The following is a 21,556-nucleotide window of genomic DNA, read 5'->3' as shown; positions in this document are numbered from 1 at the left end:
CCTGGCATTTAGGATGTCACCTGCCAGAGTCTACCTCTCTCAGATGTTCACCAACAAATGAATTCCTCTAAATCTTGTCAGGGAGCTTTCCTCCCCAGCCAATGGTTGAGGTGAACGCTTGGCCTATTTAAATGGTAGCCCTTTGACATTTTGATTGTCTCTATCCAACCTTGGAAGAAAATTTTAAGAGAGATTTCACCATACAGTCAGTAGGCCATCAACTGTAGACCTAGAAAATAGTTAAATTCGGAGTAAGCAAATGTAAGATTTCAGCCACTTCGGTGAACACTGGCTTATTTACCTAACACTCTAGAACATGCAGGAGAAAGAATTAACATGACCGAATGCTTGCTAGGTGCCAAACACTTTGTTCACAAGCAGTACATGAGAATAAAGAAACTCCCAGAGTAATGGCTTTTTACCCCGTTACAGTTATGTAATCACTTAATCTTTGCCACAACTTATGAACATGATCTTATTATCTTTAATTTACAGATGAGAAAGTTGAGGCTTAGAGCTATCAAAGGGACCCATGTTAGGAAATGGACACAAGCATATGAACCAAGATCTGTCAGTTCCCAAAAGCTTACCTGCTTTTTGTGTCACAAGGGAGGCTACGACAGCAAAGACATTTACTAAAGCTTGTTTCAAAAGCTTCTTTGGCAATGCAAGCAACTTTGAGAGCTTGACAGACCAATTACACAATCCCCTTCCTCTTTTGGATCCAGCCCAGGGAAGAACAGAGTAAGCCCGCCACCTGAAGGCAGCTCAGCAGGCAAGAGCCAGGAGCCAGGGCCACTGTAGGCAGGGAGCTGAGGACAGGGAGTCCTAGGCCGGTGGCTCACGTCTGCCCTCAGCCAGCTCCCTGACAGGCTTTGCATGTGAGCCTGCAAAGAAGAGGAAAGAAAGGGATGAATCTGTAGCAGCCAAACCCAAGAAGAGCGGGTCTTCATCTTTGTAGAAACAGAAACGAGGGGAGGGAGGCACTGTCCTGTCATTTTCTCCCTCCCCTCCCCCACCACCACTAAAACACTGAGGTGCAGAGTTGGCGTTCAAGGTCCATTTGGGCATGACTCTCAAAGACAGTTTCTATCCATTGGCCTGTTTTGAATACAGAAAAGTCAGGCTGAGAGGTTCTGGTAGCATATAAATTAAAGATATGGAGGTATCTCATTGAAATTCTGAAGATGTACTGATCCTACCCTAGATTTCTCTCATCAAAAGAGTTTCTCTTGTAGTGCTGCTGCTGACTTATTAATAATGATCACGCTATATTTGATTATTTATCTAATCAGGATTCACCTTCAGTTTAAGCTCATTAGTCTGCTGTTAGAGAGATGCTCTAAGTGTACTTGATGGTGGGATTACATCCAAGTGAGAAGGAGAACGTATTCAGGCGTTAATGGTCAGAAGCTGAGACAATACCCCGCCAGCCATGGCACCCTCAAGGGGAGCGTGTGTGCTGTCTGCCAACCAAACAGAAAGGGCACATGTTTCCAAGAGCGGAGGAAGGGCTGAACGTTATAATTAAATACACTCAGTAACAGAGAAACAAAAACGGCAAGCGTTCTAATTATTTCAAAAACCGAAAGAATAATGCCCATTCTTCATATGCACGATGTTGGGGAAGCTTTTCTAATGGACCTTCATTGAAACATCTAAGTTATGTTCAGGATGCTGGTTGCTCCGCGTGCCCCAGCCTGGCTCCCAGGGACTTGCACTTAACCTGTTCGCTTCCCCTTATTCATAGGTCTTCCGAAGTAGTTGTAATATCATCCAGCCTAGCAATATCTCTCCTGGGTCTTGGGGAGCAGGTAACTAAAGCATCTCGTTCTTACCTGTTGGGAAGTGGCCAGGTTTAGCTGCTGGGAAGAAGTCCTCTTCCCGAAGCTGTCTTGCCCCACAAACTGGAAATGCCACTTTTTGCTGGACTAGGAAACCTCCAACTACCACAGCGCCACCCTGGAAGAGGGCCGTGAAGCGCAGAGCCGTGCAGTTAACCAAGGCCAGTGTGTTCCCCTCCTCGGAAAGGCTGCGGCTCAGACTTGGCAGGGTAACGGGCTAAATTATTTATCCAGTCGGATAAGAGAGAAAGCTGCTAAGAGCTTCCTGAGTTGATAGCCTCACGCCCTGGATCCACACAGGAAACAGGCTGGGCTCCGTCAGCAAAGGGGGGAAAAATAAATAATAAAAATTTTATAAAAGAGCCTTCCTCCAAAGTCCTCTGCCATCACCACTCTCACTTACTACCAGTATCTGTTCAATGAACTGTATCATCTGAAAATGGAAGAGGCACCGGGCATTTGGGTTTGGAGCCTTTCTTTGACCGCCAACCTGAAATTTGTCAAAGGATGGCCCTTCCCTAACGGGGAAAAGTCCCCGCAACTTAGGAGAGGAAGAGACAGGTTTACATCGATGAGGAACAGAAAGGACGCCCCCTACTGGCAGGTCAGTGAAATCGCTGGCAAGGATCATCTGAAAGACAGATGTCCAGAGTCAAGCTGCCCTGGCAAGCAAACATGAAACAACCCCTAATGGGGTTTTTCATGGTGTGAACTAGAGTTGGATGTTGTAGAACATAAAGCCTGCAGTGGATCAGTTTCATGCATAAGCACAAACAGAACACTCTAAGAAAAGGTGATATTCAACTTGGCTATGGAGCACAGAACAGACATCACTATTGCTTAGAAATTACCTGAGAAGGAGCACCAGGCAAGACAGAAAAGTCAAAGGCCTGTAATGTGTGATACAAATTGTAGGTGGAAGGGGGAGTGAGTCACAGGGAAATTGAAGTTCTCAGTCATCTCATTTCCGTGTACTGTTCTCTGTAGGTGGAATTGGCTGTGTAGGTCGAGACAAAGGCCAGGTTCGAAAGTGCCTTGATGTGGTGGAGATCTATAACCCTGATGGGGACTTCTGGAGAGAGGGCCCACCTATGCCAAGTCCCCTGCTCTCCCTCCGAACCAATTCCACCAATGCAGGAGCCGTGGATGGGAAGCTCTATGTCTGCGGGGGATTCCACGGAGCAGGTATTGATCCCATTGCAAATGCTTGATAACCTCCCTCGGCATTGACTTTAACCTCTCCCCTTAATTGACACGGCCACCAAAGAATAATCCTGAGAGCAGGGTGAGCCCTGGCAAAAGCCCGGCCTTCAGAGCCAAGGTCTGAACTTGGCTTTTCACATCAGCAAAAGAGGGCTACTACCTTCACAGGCTACTGTTCCGGGTGAAATGAGATCTAGTTTATAATGCGTCTGCCATAGAGCAGACACTCAGTAACTCTTAGCTGAGTACAAGAACAGAGTTGGGAAAAGCAAGTCAAATCCTCATTGCAGGGCTGACGCTTGAAGAACACGTGGAAGTGGATCGCGACCGGAAGTGCTGGGTTTTATTGCTGTCCTTGTTGACCAAGAGAGCCGGCCCTCAGAGGACGTGCTTCTCCCTTCTCCACTGCTCCCACTTCAAATAAATTGCTTGAAAGCATTTCTAAAGTAATGCCTAATGCATGTATTTATTACCACACTTAGTTCCCACCTATCAAATTGTACCATCTTTGCAATATACAGTATGGATTTATCATTTTTAACGTAACGGGGACATTTTTAAATACGCACAAAGCTAATAAGCAACTTCCTGCAAAGCTTGATTGGTTGCATCAGTAAATAAGGCAGAGTGCAGTTATATTAAAATGACTAACTGTTCAATTCTAACCTCGCTAATAGAAGCACTAGGCCAGTACATAGCCATGAAAAGCATGCCTTGAGAGCACTTCAAACTTCGGAAGGGTGCCAGATTCAAATAAAGCTGACATTGCAACAAGGCCAAGTCTTTAATAAGCCCACCTTCATTTTTAATGTACATCGTTATATGGAAGTTAAAGAATGAGGTTATCATTAAGAACTAAAAGAGACAGGAGATAAATGAACCAAATACAATGAGTGGGACTTATTTGGCTCTTGATCTGGACAAATTTTTGCATAAAAAGATATTTTTCAGATAGTCTGGAAAATTTTAACATGGACTAGAATATTAGAGGATAGTAGTGAATTGTTCATTGTTAGGTTATGATAATAGTGACATTGTGGTTTGTATAAAGGAAAAAGGAAAAAGAAGAATGTGAACAATTAGAGATCATTTAAAAGTATTCATGGGTGACAAGGATATGCTGTCTGAAACTCACTTTAATCTACTCCAGCAAATACTTTTTTAAAAAAGTCAATGGAGTGAGGGGGGCAAGAGCAGATTTTATGGCATCGGTAAAATGTCGATAATTGTTAAAGTTGGCTAATGGATGCATCAGCACATCATTTCACTACTTCTGTGTATGCTTGAACATTCCCATAATAAAAAGCTTTCATTTCCCTTTTCCCTCTCTTTCTTCAAAGGACTTTCCAAAGAGGTTTTTTAAAAACTATTTTAATATCTTTTATATGAAACATCACATCCTTATGTAAAGGAATCTATCATGGTAGCAAGAAACCTGGCTCAGGAAGGAGATCTGATGGATTTCCCCTGGTTCATGCTCTGGGCGCAAGCCAGGACACAAGGAGCCAGGAGAGAGATCCCAGCTGCTGGACCCGCACACCCAACCAGGGCTCTCCTCCAGCTGCAATCACAAATCTCCTCTCCATCCTCTGGCTTTTGGCTTTCTCCAGACCAGAAGAGAAAAACAGAGAATTACAAAAGGTAGCCCCCGGGCATCCAGAGGGATGGGTGGCAATTAGCATCTAAGGACCTGAAAGATAATTCTGTTTTGTCTTCCATCTTTATCTTATCTTTCCTTGTATAATATCAAGTTAGAGAATTGATACCCTCCAGCTTTTCAAACCTGTCTACACTCATACCAAGAGACAATCTCTTTTCTTGGTACTGTAATGATGCTTTCAGCCAGAGGGAAAGGGATTTACCATATGACTCTCAAAGTCCATTTTAATTATTTGGTTCTAACACAGTGGATTTTCTGGGATAAGCTAAACGAATCATCACTGGGGTTTTATGAAAATGGAGCAATTGTATAATAGCGTGCTCGTGATGAACCAGCAACCTCAGCATCAGATCTAAAAACAGGCACTGAATTTTCTCTCCTCGTGTGACACGAACCTAGTCATCCCATTTATTTAGTCAGAAAACCACAATCAAGAAATTGATCTTTTATAATCTACTCAGTGAATTCAGTAAAAAGGTGATTGAAATGTAACTTTTTATAAGCATTTGGGATGCCAGCAGTATGTCCAACATGTCAAGAAAGACAGATTCATAAACATGTGATAAATTTAATAGTTTGGTTTTGGTTAAAATACTAGTTTGAACACCTCTATTTTCTCCCCAAGCCCCACTAAAATGACAGTGAAAGGAATAAACCCAGTCGGACAAAGGAAAGAAGAGGGAGGGCAACAGCAACCAAATTCTGGAAGCTGGAGGGCCAAGGAATAAGTAGTAATTAACCAAACCTGAGAAAGTTCCGTCCTGAACTGGCCACAGGAAAAGCAAGCATACAGACAAAACCCCCAGATTTGTAGCACAGAACCCTGGGCAACCTCAGGGACTGGCAACAACAGGCACCTCTGGAGGAGGGAAGGAAGGTGATGCTGCCAGAGGAAAGGAAGACCTGACTCTCCTCCTTACTCTCAGTAGAGACGCAGAGCCCTGCCTCCACCCTAATGGAGACCAAGGCTGAGGCCAGGAGCAGAAGGCGGGTGCTCAGTACTGAAGCAGGCAGAGTAAGTGAACAGCTGCACACAGAATATTGAGATCCCCACTTTTCTTCCTTCCTGGCTTCCAGAATGTGGACAACCATACCCTCCAGGCATGGGACTGGAAGACTTGTCTTTGGCCAGCCCTGATAAGGGAAAGCCAAATCACCCCGTGGAGAACCTCACAGAGAAAGCTTCTACAACATCCCACTCTTAAAGATGAACAAACAGCTGGAGGATCTCAGAGGTTTGAGGAAAATGTGTAAATCAGAGAAAAAGTCAAAACAAATAAAAAAGAGCAACTTGGGGGAAATGGAAATTGTAACAGGAGAAGTGTCCTCAGAGACGTAAGAGAAAACACTGCCGTCAATGAACGGGAAAAGCATATTTCAAAGAGTTCTTGGAAATTAAAAGTATGATAGGCAAAATTAAATATACAATAGGAAATTTGGAGGGTAGAGTGGAGGAACTTCTCAGAAAGCAGAGTGAAAACCAGTTCAATGGAAAGTAAGACAGGAAACAAGTCCAAAGTGTCCATCGTTTGAATAAGAAGGAGTTCCAGTAAAAAAGAGCAGAGAACATGGGGAGGAATAAATCATCTGTAAAATAAATTAAGAAATTTTCCCAGAACTGAAGTCACCAGTTCACAAGGATACACCACATGAAATACAAACAGTGAATGAAAACCAACCCAAACTAAAGCACTTAGGGACAAATAAAAGATCCCAAAAACTTCCAGAGAGAGAGGGGAATAGGTTTCATACAAAATGTCAAGAATCAGAACGGCTTCCAATTCTGAACCAAGACCTTGGAATCCAGAAGAAAATGAAGCAAATGCCTTCAAAGATCCTATGGGGAAATTATTTTCCACCTACACTTCTATACCTGCTGAATTATTCATCAAGAGGGAGGGCACAAACTCAGCCAAGAAATGTCTCAAAATATGTAACTCCTCTGTGCCCTTTTATTAGGATACAATTCACCAAAAATGGACAGATAAACCAAAAAAGAGTTGACACTGGATCCAGGGAACAGGGTCAAACACGATAGAAAAGAAGAAATTCCCAGGAAGATGTTGAGGGACGATCTGAGGGGAGATCAGCACAGAATGGGGTGGCTCGAAAGGCTTAGCGGGAGAAGACTGCCAGCAGAGAAAACGGATGAGATCTTCAGGTTTTGGAAGATCCAGACATTTAGACATTTGGAGAAGAGCAATGAAAACGAACCAAACCGAGCAATTGGCGTGGAGAAAACAAGAAGCTGTACAGGAAAGGAGAAGTATGGCACATGGCTCATCTGTGAATAGCTTTTATAATAATAGCGTCTAATAATGTAAGTATTAAACCCTGCGCTGACCAACATCACACCTTAACTATTCGGGAAAAACAGGAAACCAGGAAGTAGGCAAACACGGGGATGTGAAAGAAAGGTAGAACCGCATTTTCCATTTTCCATGGTGGGCGCCGAGAGTCAATACCTTCATCTGAGAAATCAAGCAGCATCAGTAGTGTAAAAAGTATTATTTACAGAAACAATGCCCAATGCCAGCAGACTCAGCCAGAGTTGAAAGAGGAGCAGTAAATGTGGGGGAGGGGAGGAGATGACTGTTTTTAAGGAATACACCTTGTAAAGCTGTTTGACTCTTTTACATCATGTGCATGTAGAACTGATAGATCAAAAACTAAACTTAAAATGTATAAATAATAGTACATATAATGCAGGAGTACTGGGGTTTGCGGGGAGGGATATGAAAGAAAATATTATCTAGGAGGTCTGCTGGGAGCTGATTCTCCACGAGTCTCAGGCATGTCTTGTGAGCAGAAGCACTGACTGTCTTTGTCCTGGACTATCTTTTTAAGCATGTTTTTATAGCATACAGCCCAGAAAACAGAAACAGTGTCTCCCTCTGCAGCAAAAGGCAGGTATATTTACTGGCCATTATAAAAGATTCAGGGTCCTGGGGTGGCTCTGTCAGTTAGGCACCTGACTCCTGATTTTGGCTTAGGTCATGATCTCAGGGCCGTGGGATCAAGCCCCACATCAGGGTCCATGCTCAGTGGCGAGTCTGCTATGTCCCTCTCTCTGTCCCTCTGCCCCCCTAAATAAATAAATAAATCTTTAAAAAAAAAAAAAGATTTAGGGTTCCTAAGCTCAGGGTTCCTCTCCTATAATGCAGCCCATTGACTACACAGGTATCACCTGTCACTCTTCATGCTGTTCTGTGGGAACTGGGTCTCAAATAAAGAATGCTGATGCATTGGCTACTACTCTCTCTGTGAATGACATTGCCCTTCATCTCAGACCTTGGGGGTTCACATCATCTCTCGGTGTCCACAAAACTGTAACAAGCAACCCTGTAAAATCTTATTCTCTGCACAGTTCTTGACAGAGTCCTAGAACTCACCAGCGCAGAATGGGGTCAGGGGACAGAAACAAACACAAAAGCAAATACAAAACCTCTTTCTCCACCTCCAACAGAGTGAGGAAACCAGCATTATGTTTCATAAACATCAGAGCTCATTAACCCCAGTCCTTCACAAACTTACAAAATAGAGAAGAGAGAGCATTTTCCAATTCATCCTGATACTAAAACTAGACAAAGACATTGCAAAGCAACTATAGGCCAATACCCTTAAGAATAAGGATGCAAAAATCCTCAACAAAATACAAGCAAACTGAATCCAGCAACATACAAAAAAAATTATACACCATGCCAAGCAGGATTATCCCATGAATGAAAAGTTGGTTCACCATGTGAAAGTTAACCAATTCAAGACATCGTATTTGTAGAGTAAAGGGCAAAAAAGAGGTCGATCATTTCAATACATGCAGAAAAAGATCTGTCAGAATCCAATACCCTTCCATGAGAGTAACACCTAGCAAACTAGAAATGGAAGGGAATTTCCACAACCTGATAAGGGCCAACCCAGCTAACATCATACTTAGTGGTCAAGGACTGAAAGCTTTCTCCCTAAAATCGGGAACAGGACAAGAATATTTATTTTTGCCACTTATATTCAACATTATACTAGAGGTTCCAATGAAGGCAATTGGGAAAGAAAAACAAACAAAACGCCCTGAGATCAGAAAAGAATAAATAATTGTATACGACATGATCTTTTATTTAGAAAAATCCCAAAGAATCCAAACACAAAAAAAACTTTTAGAGCTAATGAATTCAACAAGGTTGCAGGATGCAAGACCAATATACAAAAAAAAAAATTGTATTTTCTATACCCTCACAATGAACAATCTGAAAATGGAATTAAGAAAACAGTGCCATTTATAATAGTATCAAAAAGAATAAAATGCATAGTAATCTAAGTGACCTAAAAAGTGCAGGACTTGTTCACTGAAAAGTGCAGAACATCATGAAAAGAAATTAAAACCTAAACAAAATCCAAAAGGTTGCACAGAAAAATTAACAAACCGATCCTAAAATTTATATGGAAATGCAAGAGACAGAGACTATACAAAAGTCTTGAACAAAATTAGAAGACTCACGCTTCCTAATTTCAAAACTCCCTTCAAAGCTATAATAATCAAGACTGTGTGGAACCAGCACAATAGCAGACATACAGATCAGTGGAATACACTTGACGTTCCAGGGCGGTACGAGGGTGCCAAGACAACTCAATGAAGAAAGGATCCCTTTTCAACAAATGGTGCAGGAATAATTGGATGTCCACATGCAAGTGAATGAATTTGGACTCCTACCTCACCCATGGACAAAAATGAACTCAAAGTAGATCCACAACCCAAACATAAGAGCTAAAACTGTGAAACTCTTAGAAGAAAACTCGCACATAAATCTTTGTGATCCCAAATGAGACCATGGTTTCTTAGGTACGTCTGAGCACAAACAAAAAAGAGAAAGTGAGGAAATTGTGCATGGAAATTAAAAACTTTTGTGCTTCAAAGGGCACCACCAAGGAAATGAAAAGACAACCCACAGGAAAAGAGAAAATATTTGCAAACCGCATATCTGATAAGATTTGTATCTAGAATATATTAAGAACTCTTACAATTCAATCATAAAAAGAAAAAGAACCCTTTTTTTTTAATTGACAAAGGACCTGAACAGACATTTCTCCAACGAATATAAACAAATGGCCCATGCTCAGCCTCATGAGCCATCGGGGAAATGCAAATCAAAACCATAATGAGGTTAACACTTCACCACCACTGGGATGTCTATGACAAAGAAAATAAATAACAAATATTGACAAGGATTGGAGAAACTGGAGCCCTCCTGCACTGCTGATGAAAATGTAAAATAGGGCAGCTGCTTTAGAAAACTCCGGCAGTTCCTCAGAAGGTTAAACACAGAGTTGTCCTAGGACCCAGCAATTCCACTCCTAGGTATAGACCCAAGAGAATTAAAGATAGACATCCACACAAACACCCATACACAAATGTTCACAACAGCAGTATTTTTAACAGCCTGAAAGTAGAACCCAAATCGCTATCAACTAATGAATGTACAAAGGAAATGTGGTGCATTCATACAGTGAAATATTATTTGGCAATAAAAAGGAACAGCATACTAACACAAACTACCACATAACTGAAGCTTGGAAACATTATATGAAGTAAAAGAAGGCTGCCGCAAAAGACCTTGTATGATTCCATTTATATGAAATGTGCAGAAAAGGCAAATGCATAGAGATAGAAAGTAGACTTGTGGTTGTCAGGGGGACTCAGGAACAAGAAATGACTGCTAATGGGTACAGGGTACAGGGCTGCTTTTTAAGGAGAAATGTTTTGAAATAAGATGTGGTGACAGTTGCACAGCTCTGTGAATATACTAAAACACACTGAATTATACATTTTTTAAAAGATTAATTTTATGGCATGTATATTATATCACAATAAATCTGGTATTAAGGGGAAAGGAGCTCTTCTTTCTTTTCCCCCCAAAGTAATTTGGCTTTTGTGTTTGGCACTTATGAGGAGAATTAGCTGAATTGCCCACAGGAAAAGTGCAGGGGGGCGAGTTCTTTACTTAAAAGAGGCAGAAATGGCTCATCTAGGGACAGAAATGTAGGTTTCTGGAGACCGAGAGAGAGAGTCAGTGGTGGCAGGTGACCCCTAGTGGCAGGAAACTATTTGCTGCTCATAAAAGCCTCCAGGAGGAGAGGACAACCTAGTGGCTGTAGGATCTTGCAAAAGACCCCAGTGTCAATATTGGACACACAGAAATCTTGCCTTTCAAGGGACCAGGTGACCCTGGGGAGCAGACATCTCGGTGACAGCTGTAATGAACTGAATACTGAAGACCCACTCCCATGTTTTCTAGCTCCAGTGAGCCCCCAGGATTACTCGGTTATCCCACGAGGAGGGGCTGCTACCAGAGGGCCCAGTTGCCTTCCCGCTGGCAAAGCCCCCACTTCAGCTCATTCCAGCTACTGGCTCTTTGAGACTCAGCTTTCCTCCAGCCTCTGGTTTTAGCATGTTTCCCCTAAATCTCTGGTGGAGGATCTCCTCACCTCCTACCCCTGCCCTACCGGTTGGCACCCGTATTTGCAATCTGTAGCTACTCTCCCATTCCTTCCAAGGTGACACGGGACCTCCGTGAGCAAGTTGAGGGAGCCCGTGGTTTTCTCCATTTCAGCTCTATCTAGCTACCCTAGTGGGCAAGGCTCTGGCAGAGAGGTTCCCCCAGAGTCCAGCCCTAAGTCCCTTCTGCTTCCAGTCCCCCTTAGCCCATCTGACACATTTTCACCATCTTCCTTGGATAATTCTAGGAATCTGTCCTTCCTCCACCCAGGACCTGAGAGCTCTCTGCCTCCCCTAGCTCCAGCAAGATTTCCTCTCAAACCACCCCTCTGTCTTCTCTCATTCAGCCTCTCAGGGCCCAGTCCTAAAGGTAGAAAGGCTGCCAAGGACAACCCGGAGTTATCAAAAAGAGAAAACACACTGGGAAGCACTTCAAAAAATTAATCACCTCGCTAACAAATGTAGACTCCAATGGACAGCTAAGGAGTGCCTGGGTGGCTCAGTCATCGGGCATCTGCCTTAGGCTCAGGTCCTGCTCCCCTGCTCCCCTGCTTCCCCTCTCTCTCTCCCTCTCCCCCTGCTCGTGTTCCCTTTCTCACTGCCTCTCTCTCTGTCAAATAGATAAAATCTAAAAAAAAAAAAAAAAAAATGGACAGCTAACAGTTAGCTGGTGTAGACTCTGCCAGGAGCTATTCTGAGCACTTTGCATATGTTAATTGATTTAATTCTCACAGGAGCCTGTGAGGTGGATCCTCACAGCAGAAACAGAAGCCACCGAAAGAGGTCACACAGAGGGTAAATGTCGAATCTGGAGTCCAAAATCCAGATCATCTGGCCCCGAAGTCTGCATTTTTTTAACCAGGTGACTATATTGTCTCTCCGTGCCAAACAAATTAAATGGGAATATTTGGGTATGTGACCTGGGCATCCACATGTTCTCAAAGCTCTTCAGATTCTTCTAATACGCAGTCGGAATTGAGAACCACTACGCTGGCTGATGTCCACTCTTCATTCATTCAACAAAGCTTTGTTGAGTGACTTCTGGGTAATAAACCTATGTTAAGCCCTGGAGAATGAATGTATGTGGTCCCAGCCCTGAAGGAGCAAAGTGAGAGCAAAACTGGAAGTTGCTACGTTAGTGGAATAACGTTTTTAGCCAGAGGCTTAGACGGTAGCTGTGCTCCGTAGAGAAAGAGCTGATTCCAGGTTTGGAGCACAAAAACTGTGATCTTGTACTGCCAGAAAGCATACCAGAAAATGCTTAAGGGATTCATATCAAAAGACAGAGAAGCCAGCCTAAAAGGGTAGTCAGTGGCCAAATTTGGAATAATCTAAACATCCGAAGTCATTACTGATTGTAATTGATTGAATATATAATAAATGTAAAAGGAACGATCGAAGGATACATGGACTTGTCATTTTGCAACCCCTAATATAGTAATTGGTTCAGGCAAATCATCAGTGGATATGAAAAGCATTGACTGAAAGGTTATGAAGAACAGGATCCGGACATAGCACCGAAGTACTGCCCAATATTAACCACAATACTGATACTAACTATGAGGAAAAATACAGACTTCCTCAACAGTGATATTGGACGGTCACTATTGTAACCAAATAATCATCATTAAAAATAGGATAATTGTATGATACAGTTGACCCTTGAACAATGCAGGAGAGGGAGGTGCCGACCCCCACCCCCATGCAGTCAAAAACCCATGTATAAGTTTGGACTCTCCCAAAACTTATCTAATAACCTCCTCTTGACCAGAAGCCTTACTGATAACACAGTCAATTAACACATATTTTGTATGTTATATGCATTATATACTAAAATAGTTATATTAAAGTAAGCTAGAGAAAATAAAATATGGTTAAAATAATGAGAAGGAGAAAATATACTTATAGTACTATTTATAGAAACAAATCTGTATATAAGCAGACTCATGTGATTCAAACCCATGTTGTTCAAGGATCGGCTGTGTATTCTTTCTGGGTAATACAGTAGGAAGGTCTTGCCTACCTCCCATCACCAAATTTATTAACTTGTGTCTAATCAAGCCTCCAGACTTCCAGTTTATAGGGAATACAAGGAGAGGAACAGCTAAATGACCCTCTGCGGGAACAGACAGATTCAGAATGTGGACATTCAAACAAGAAAACTGGTCCAAACCCAAAAAAGTTATTTAGTGTCATGGGAAATTTAAAAAACAAACAAACAAAAACAGTGCCATCCTAAATGAAAAGCAATCAGAAAGACATAAAAGCCAAATATAAAGTGTGAGTGTTTATTGCATTCTGATTGAAAAGAGCAGTCATATAAGGACAGTTTGGGGACAAGTGCAGAAATCAGAACATGGACAGGATATTATTTAATATGATGGAATTAATGTTTTTTTCTTAGGTCTGATAACGGTATTGTAATTATGTAAAGAAATATTTTTATTCTTAGAAGAAGCATGGTGAGTATTTAGGGGTGAAGTGTCATGTCTGCTACTAATTTTTAAATGTTTCAGAAAAAGAAAATGTGTGTTCATGTGTACACATGAGGGAAGCAGTAAAAATATGGAGACATGTTAACTATTATTAAATCCAGATGGAAAGTCTGCTGGTATATTCTGTACTCCACTTTCCACTACTTCCAGTTTCTCAAAATAAAAAGTTGAGAAAGGAACAAAAAGATTTGGTGGCAACTACACAATCAACTTCTGTTTTATCTTAGGACTATCAGCCACAGAGAGAAATATAGTATAATTGAATTTGTCTGTTTTACCATCGTTATTTCAATCTTCCCTGGAGAAACTGTACTAAAATTGTAATATCCTGAAGGAGACTTGCTACTTTTGTTTTTTATATGTCATATCTACCGTTTGTACTTGCAAAAAGAATGGAGACCATTTAAAGAATAAGCATAGGAGCAATGAAACTAAAAACATGCCTCGTATTAAGTGGAGAGGATAGTTTTATCAGAAAACCTAAGCTAAGGGAAATTTCCAGAATTTAACTCAGCTTGCTGGCCACCAAGGCAAGAAGCCAAAATGATGGGTTCTCAAACTCTTTTTGAGGGAGTCATACAAGTGTCTTCTTCTACTGCTTCTCATCCCAAGTCTGCCTTACTCTTTTCTCACTTCCATCTGTGTTCTTCCCAGAGACCTTCCATGATACAGGCCAAGATGGCGCGACAGCCATCAGTTTCACCTTGTTCTGGCACTCCGGTCATCCAGCACTGTTCTCTAAACACCAGAGCAATGGAGTGGGGATCAATTCATGTGCAGGGGATCAGGAAGTAGTATCCTCCAACAGATAGGACCTCCTGTCACTAGACAGTGACAAGCTAACATATCATCCCAAAATCCTGCAGCCTTACTGCATCGCTCCTGTCCTGACTGCTAAGGGACATTAGTTCGCTCTTCCACACCAGCTTTTCCCTCCACACTGATTGGCCTCATTTTCCAATTAAGTTTCCAATAAATAAAAGTAACCATCTGTTTAGGCTGAGCTCCTCCAAAGATAAACAGTGAGACAGGATTTGAGTTTACATAGTTCTGGGAGGCATTAAGAGAGGAGACGCGAGTGAGACAGGAAAGGAAAGAGGCCATGAGGAAGAATTAACTGGCGGATTACCGCCATGGGCCACTGGCATTCAATCTTGTTGGAAAACTCAAGAGACAGTGTGGATCAGCCTCCGGGTTGTTCCCTGTGGTGGGGAATCTGAGGTACTTATCCTCAGATTGACTCCCAACTTGCCCCCCTTGAGCTGAGAGAAAATCCTCAGGCAAAGAGTAGCAGGAGGATGTGATCAGCATGTTCTGGAACAAACATCACCGAGAGGGTGTGGCTGACAGCGGATCTGTCACTGATGCCACCGATGGTGGCTGCTACACCATCCTAACCACCCACCTTCAAACAAAGATGCTTTATTACTTCTAACTAAAATGCTGCCTCTGAACAGATTCGGCTTCTGGTGGTTTTAGCCGACTGTTCACTGTTTTCATCTTGCACAAGTTTCTTCTTACCATGTAATCACTGGTTTCGCGTTCTTTTTTCTAGAACGCATCCCAGAATAGGAATGCAGCCTCAGTGTTCTGTGCTGAGTTGGCATACCAATCTATCTATGTTTTAGAAGCTTTTGCGAACTGGAAAGACTGACATTGATGGGTTAGCATGACATACGATTTTCTCTCCAGTCTCCAAGCCAGGAAACACTGGGCCAGTCTACTATCGCACGGGACTGCAGGCAGCAGAAAGGGCCTGGGAGCCTGCAGCATTGACATCACAATGGCCAAGACAGAATAGGATTTAGGGAACTGTGTTCTTTTTAAAATGACTCAGAATTAGTTTCAAGCTTACAGAAAAGTGGCAAAACAAAAACATAATCAATACAGCATAATCAATACACAGATTCACCTATTGCTAACATGTTGCCCCTTTTGCTTTATTTAGCATTTGCTTAGTCACAGCAGACAGATACAGAATTTTCTGTATCTGCAGACAGATACAGAATTTTGTTCTATTCATATTTGAGAAGTTGTATGTATCACAGTCCTTACCCCTAGATATTGGAGTGTGCAGAATAAAAAGAATATTCTCTTACATAACCATAGTGTAACTAACAATTTTAGGAATTTTAACATTGATTCATACTTTAATATATTCTACTCTTAGTATTCTAATTTTGTCAACTGACTTAATAATGTCCCTCACACCATTTTTTTCCTTTCCATACCCATCTACCATCAGGTATAGCATTTTCTTGATATGTCTCTTCAGTTTGCTTAACTCTGAAATATTTCTACATACATCTTTTTGCCTTTTATAACACTGACATTTTAAAATAATACAGTCTTTCCTCCTTTTAAATAAAATATTCCTCTTCTGAGATCCAGTTGAAGATCCCTTGTAATTAAACCTGGGTTATGCATTTCAGGCTAGAATATTACATCCCTGCTATGTCCTTCTCAGCACATGACATCTAGAGACAATTCAAGTCCATTGCCCCTCACTGGCAATGTTATTTTTATTTACCTGGTCAATATACTGCCTAACTTCACTTAGAGTTACTATCTGTGAGGCGATTCTTTAAAACCATGCATTTTTATTTTTTCACTAAACAACATCTCCCAGGGGTCATTCCGAATCAGGTAACAGAGGTCATCCTTGCTCAGTGTTACAGCTGGGTAGTGTCCATTGCATGTATGTGTCATAGGAACTCTGTTCTTTATTTTTTTGCTAAGGTAGCCCCCAACATCTCTTTGGACCAAAAGCTAGGGCCATCTCCCCGATTTCCACTAGAGACTGTAAGCTGGGTTCCAATCAAGATGGAGTCTGCATTCCCATTGAATGCAAGCAATGCCCCTGGGCAGAATGCATGGAGCAGCTACCTGAGAGCTCTGAAACTAAATGGTCATAGGCAGATTGGGGAAGAAAAAACCAGAACATGCAGTACCAGCAAATCAATGATAAGTTCCCGCATTTGTTTCCCTTGGTACCTATTGGTTGAGACTCAAAGGCGACCTGAAACCCAGTACTTTGCACCAAGGGTGGACAGAAAGAGCTCTAAGAGAAGCCCTCTACTTCTGTTTCAAGGAACAAGAAAGAGGACCACATGGGTCAGAGGAAGTGGGGGATATTGTCTTCTTTCTCCATTCTCTCCCACCCCAGTCCTCAGGCAATGTCAGGTGATGACTGACAACAGCAGAGACTGGGCTGGCACCCCTTTCTCTTGACCAGGGGACCTTTGGTCCCAAGAATGGGAGGAAAGACCCCATTGCCTTTCTCTCTCAAGCTACTGGCCCTTAGACTTGGAAGCAAACAAATTCAAGGAAAGTGGGCAGCACCATGGGGAATCTAAAGCCCCAGCTTTTTAGCCAGAAGACCAAGAAGGGGAACAAGGGAATTCCTACGGGGGGGGAAAAAGGTGTCAGGAAGATTGAAGGTAGGGACAAGCTCAAGAAAATGATCCCATAGCTTTTGGCTTCTGACTTGGAGGAAGTGAAGGTGCAACGGTCTTCATTTGCCCCAAATCCAGGTTCATCTGACACCAGCCACCTCCACCATGTCCCCTAAGTTCAACCCCATGGATGTCAAAGTCATATACCTGAGGTGGATGGGTGGGGCGGTCCGTGCCACATCAGCCACCTAGGTCTGTCCCCCAAAAATGTTGGTGATGGCATTAGCAAGGCAAACCGTCATTGGAAGAGTCTAAGGATTACAGTGAAACTGATCATTCGGAACAGAGAGACTCAGAATGAAGTGGTACCTTCTGCCTCTGCCCTGATTGTCAAAGCCCTTAAGGAACTGCCAAGAGACAGAAAGAAGCAGAAAAACATGAAGCACAGTGGAAATATCACTTTTGATGAGATTGTCGACCTTGCCTGACAGATGCAGCACCAAGCTTTAGCCACTAAAGCCACTTAGCTCTAGCCAAGTTCCATCTCTGGAACCACTAAAGAGATCCTGGGGACTGCCCACTCTGTGGGCTGCAATGTTGATGGCCGCCACCTTCATGGCCTCATAGATGACATCAACAGTGGTGCAGTGGAATGCTGGTTAGTTAGAACTGCAGAGGAAAATATTTCAATAAAGGATCATTTGACAACAACAACAACAAAATCAATCCCATAAAGTTGGTTATGAGTTCCTGGGCTCATACCTCACCTGCACATGGATGGTTTAGTCCTAAATGGTATACTAAAGTCTTTGAGAATTGAATAGTAATCACTGCCCAGTTCCTGCCTGGCCACTGCATAACACACACACACACAGCCCAGTGACACTGTGAGGGCTTTGAACCCTGAGCTGACATCAGGAGCACAGCCCACAAAAGGTAGGTGGGAACTGGTGTTGTACCTCACTGGGTCAGTTTTCTGCTTAGAAAAAAAAATCAATATTTTCCATAGGATTTAAACAAGACCCAGAATCATAATATTAACAATGCTTATATATAATTCAAAATTACTTGACATACCAAGAACCAAGAAAATATCAACATCTCACAAGGGAAAAGACAAGACAACATGCCAACTCCGAGATGTCACAAATTTTGAAATAACTAGGCAGATGCTTTAAAGCAGTTATTAAAATGGTGCTCCAGGGCGCCTGGGTGGCTCAGTGGGTTAAGCCGCTGCCTTCAGCTCAGGTCATGATCTCAGGGTCCTAGGATCGAGTCCCGCATCGGGCTCTCTGCTCAGCAGGGAGCCTGCTTCCTCCTCTCTCTCTGTCTGCCTGCTTCTCTGCCTACTTGTGATGTCTCTCTGTCAAATAAATAAAATAAAATAAAAATCTTTAAAATGGTGCTCCAAGAAGTGACTACTTTTGAAAGGTATGTAAAGATAGAAAGTCTCAGTAGAGAAGCAGAAGTAATTAAAAAAAGAAGAAGAAGAAGAACCAAATGGAAATTTTAGAACAGAAAAACAAAATAACAGATTACTGAATGGACTCAATTTGAAGACAGATAAAATTATCCATTCAGAAAAACAAAGAGAAAAAGTTGGGGAAAAAAACTGAACAGAGCTTTGGGGACCTATGAGGCAATGCTAAGAGGTCTAATACTCATGTCATGATCCCAGAAGGAAAGAAGAAATATCGGTGAAGAAAAGATATTTAAGGAATAATGAAAAATTGCCAAATTTGACTATGAAATGCACTTATAGAGTCAAGAAACTCAGCAAACTGAAATAAGTCAATCTTTCTGATTGTCCTATTTCAGAATGAGATCTATCATATGATTTCATTCATGTGGAATTTAAGAAACAAAACAGAGGATCATAAGGGAAGGGAGGGAAAATAAAACAAGATGAAATCAATAAGGGAGACAAACCATAAGAGACTCTTAATCATAGGAAACAAATTGAGGTTGCTGGAGGCAGGGCAGGGGAATGGGGTAAATGGGTGATGGACATTAAGGAGGGCACGTGATATAATGAGCACTGAGTATTATATAAAACTGATGAATCACTAAACTCTACCTCTGAAACTAATAATACACTATATGTTAATTAATTAAATTTAAATTTAAATAAAGAAACTCAGCGAACTAAAAACAGGATAGGGTGTCTGAGTGGCTCAGTGGGTTAAGCCTCTGTCTTCAGCTCAGGTGATGATCTCAGAGTCCTGGGATCGAGCCCCACATCAGGCTCTCTGCTCAGCGGGGAGCCTGCTTCCCCCTCTCTCTCTCTCTGCCTGCCTCTCTGCCTACTTGTGATCTCTGTCAAATAAATAAATAAAATCTTAAAAATGATAATAATAATAATAAATAAAAATTAAAACAGGATAAACTTGGAAAAACTCACACCCATACACATCATAACCAAACTTCTAAAAACTAAAGATAAGGAGAAGATCTTGAAGAAGCCAGAGAAGAACAACAGATAACATATGAAGGGAAAGTATTAAAATGAGTGTGAATTTCTCAAGCTAGGTCATAAGGCAATGGAACAAAGCTTTTAAGCTCTGAAAAAAAAATAATTATCTGGAATTGTATAAGAAGCAAAAATACCCTTCAGGAATGAGGGCAAAATTAAGATAAAATATTCTCTGATGGAGAAGAACTAAGAGATTTATGGCCAACAGACCTGCCAACAGAAAGTTAAAGAAAATTCCTCAGATCAAAGGCAAATGATTCAGAGAAAGTTGGAACTTCAGGAATCAAGGAAGAGAAACAGAATCCCCAACACCTATTTCATCATTCCACCAACTCATTTCCCTTCTGGTAACCATCAGTTTATTCTCTAAAGTTAAGGATTTCTTTGCCTCTCTCTCTCTCTCCCCTTTACTTAAATTCCATACATGAGTGAAATCATGTGATATTTGTCTTTCTCTGACTGACTTATTTCACTTAGTGTAATACTCATTAGCTCCAGCCACGTCATTGCAAATGGCAAGATTTCATTCTTTTTATGGCTAAGTAATATTCCATTACCTATCAATCAATTGATCAATCGATAGATAAATATGGCATCCATCATTGATGAACACTTGAGCTGCTTCCGTATCTTGACTATTGTAAATAATGCTGCTATAAACATAAGAGTACATGTATCCCTTTGGATTAGTGTTCTTGTATTCTTTGGGTAAATACCCAATAGTGTGATTACTGGGTTGCAACCTCCATACTGTTTTCCACAGTGACTGCACCATTTGGTATTCCCACCAACAAAGCACAAGTATTTCTTTGTCTCCACATCCTCTCCAACACCTGTGGTTTCTTGGGTTATTGATTTTAGCCATTCTTACAGGTGTAAGGTGATATTTCATTGAAGTTTTGATTTGCATTTCCCTGGTGAGTGATGTTGAGGATCTTTTCATGTGTCTGTTGGACATCTGGGTGTTTTCTTTGGAGAAATGTCTGTTCATCTCTTCTGCCCATTTTTAAGTTGGAATTTTTGGTTTTGGGGTGTTGAGTCTGATAAGTTTATATATATATATATGGATTTTTTACATATTGTAGACCCTTTATTGGATATGTCATTTGCAAATATATTCTCTCCTTCTGTAGGTTGTCCTTTAATTCACTGATTGTTTCCTTCACTGTGCAGAAACTTTTTATCTTGATGAAGTCCCAATAGTTGATTTTTGCTTTTGTTTCCCATGCCTCAGGAGACATGCTTGTTGCTATGGTGAATGAAGTTGCTATGGTGAATGGTCTGACAGTGTTTTCAGTTTATGGGTTTTTTTTTTTTTAATTTATTTTAGAGAGAGAGAGGAAGAGAGAGTGAGCACAAGCAGGGAGAGGGGGAGGGGAAGAGATAGAGGAAGAAGCAGACTCCCCACTAACTGGAGAGCCTGACTTGGGGCTCAGTCCCAGGACCCTGAGATCATGATCTGAGCCAAAGGCAGACACTTAACCTGAGCTCCCAGGTGCCCCATTTTCAGTGTATATTAATGTTATACAGAGAGGACCATTTCCCCAAAGGTAGACATAGGAACTATATGGTAATAAGCTTCCTGTTTTCCACTGGAAATATATTAATTAGTCTGTTATAAATATGTATATTGTAGGACGCCTGGGTGGCTCAGTCATTAGGTGTCTGCCTTCGGCTCGGGTCATGATCCCAAGGTCCTGGGTTTGAGTCACACATCGGGCACTGTGCTTGGTGGGAAGCCTGCTTATCCCTTTCCCACTCTCCCTGCTTGTATTCCCTCTCTTGCTGTGTCTCTCTCTGTGTCAGAAAAATAAATAAAATCTTTTTTTAAAAATATGCATATTGCAATCCTTAGGACAACTACTTAAAAAAAAAAAAAACATAGGGCGCCTGGGTGGCTCAGTGGGTTAAGCCACTGCCTTCGGCTCAGGTCATGATCTCAGGGTCCTGGGATCGAGTCCTGCGTCGGGCTCTCTGCTCAGCAGGGGGTCTGCTTCCC

At 41.8% G+C, this 21,556-nt stretch overlaps 2 protein-coding genes across 4 annotated transcripts in view; one reads left to right on the top strand and one right to left on the bottom strand.

Annotated features, from left to right (window-relative positions):
- MGLL (monoglyceride lipase) overlaps positions 1–1,857 on the bottom strand; it is a 225,868-nt gene extending 224,011 nt beyond the window's left edge. Inside the window, exon 1 of the mRNA XM_059161919.1 lies at positions 1,839–1,857. The gene's annotated coding sequence lies outside the window, so the exon portion shown is untranslated. The remainder of the gene's footprint in view (positions 1–1,838) is intronic.
- KBTBD12 (kelch repeat and BTB domain containing 12) overlaps positions 1–21,556 on the top strand; it is a 76,316-nt gene that overhangs the window by 44,798 nt on the left and 9,962 nt on the right. For 2 of the 3 annotated variants that reach the window (XM_059161911.1, XM_059161910.1), the window contains exon 6: positions 2,832–3,029. In XM_059161911.1, the coding sequence (XP_059017894.1) occupies positions 2,832–3,029 (198 nt within the window). Of the gene's footprint in view, positions 1–2,831; positions 3,030–3,337; positions 4,612–21,556 lie in introns of those variants that run through there. The other variant, XM_059161912.1, reaches the window with a different exon arrangement.

This window comes from Mustela lutreola, chromosome 2, assembly GCF_030435805.1.
Source record: "Mustela lutreola isolate mMusLut2 chromosome 2, mMusLut2.pri, whole genome shotgun sequence".
Lineage (NCBI taxonomy): Eukaryota > Metazoa > Chordata > Mammalia > Carnivora > Mustelidae > Mustela > Mustela lutreola.
Note: the sequence above shows the minus strand (reverse complement) of the source record. Positions and strands in the feature narration are given on the sequence as shown.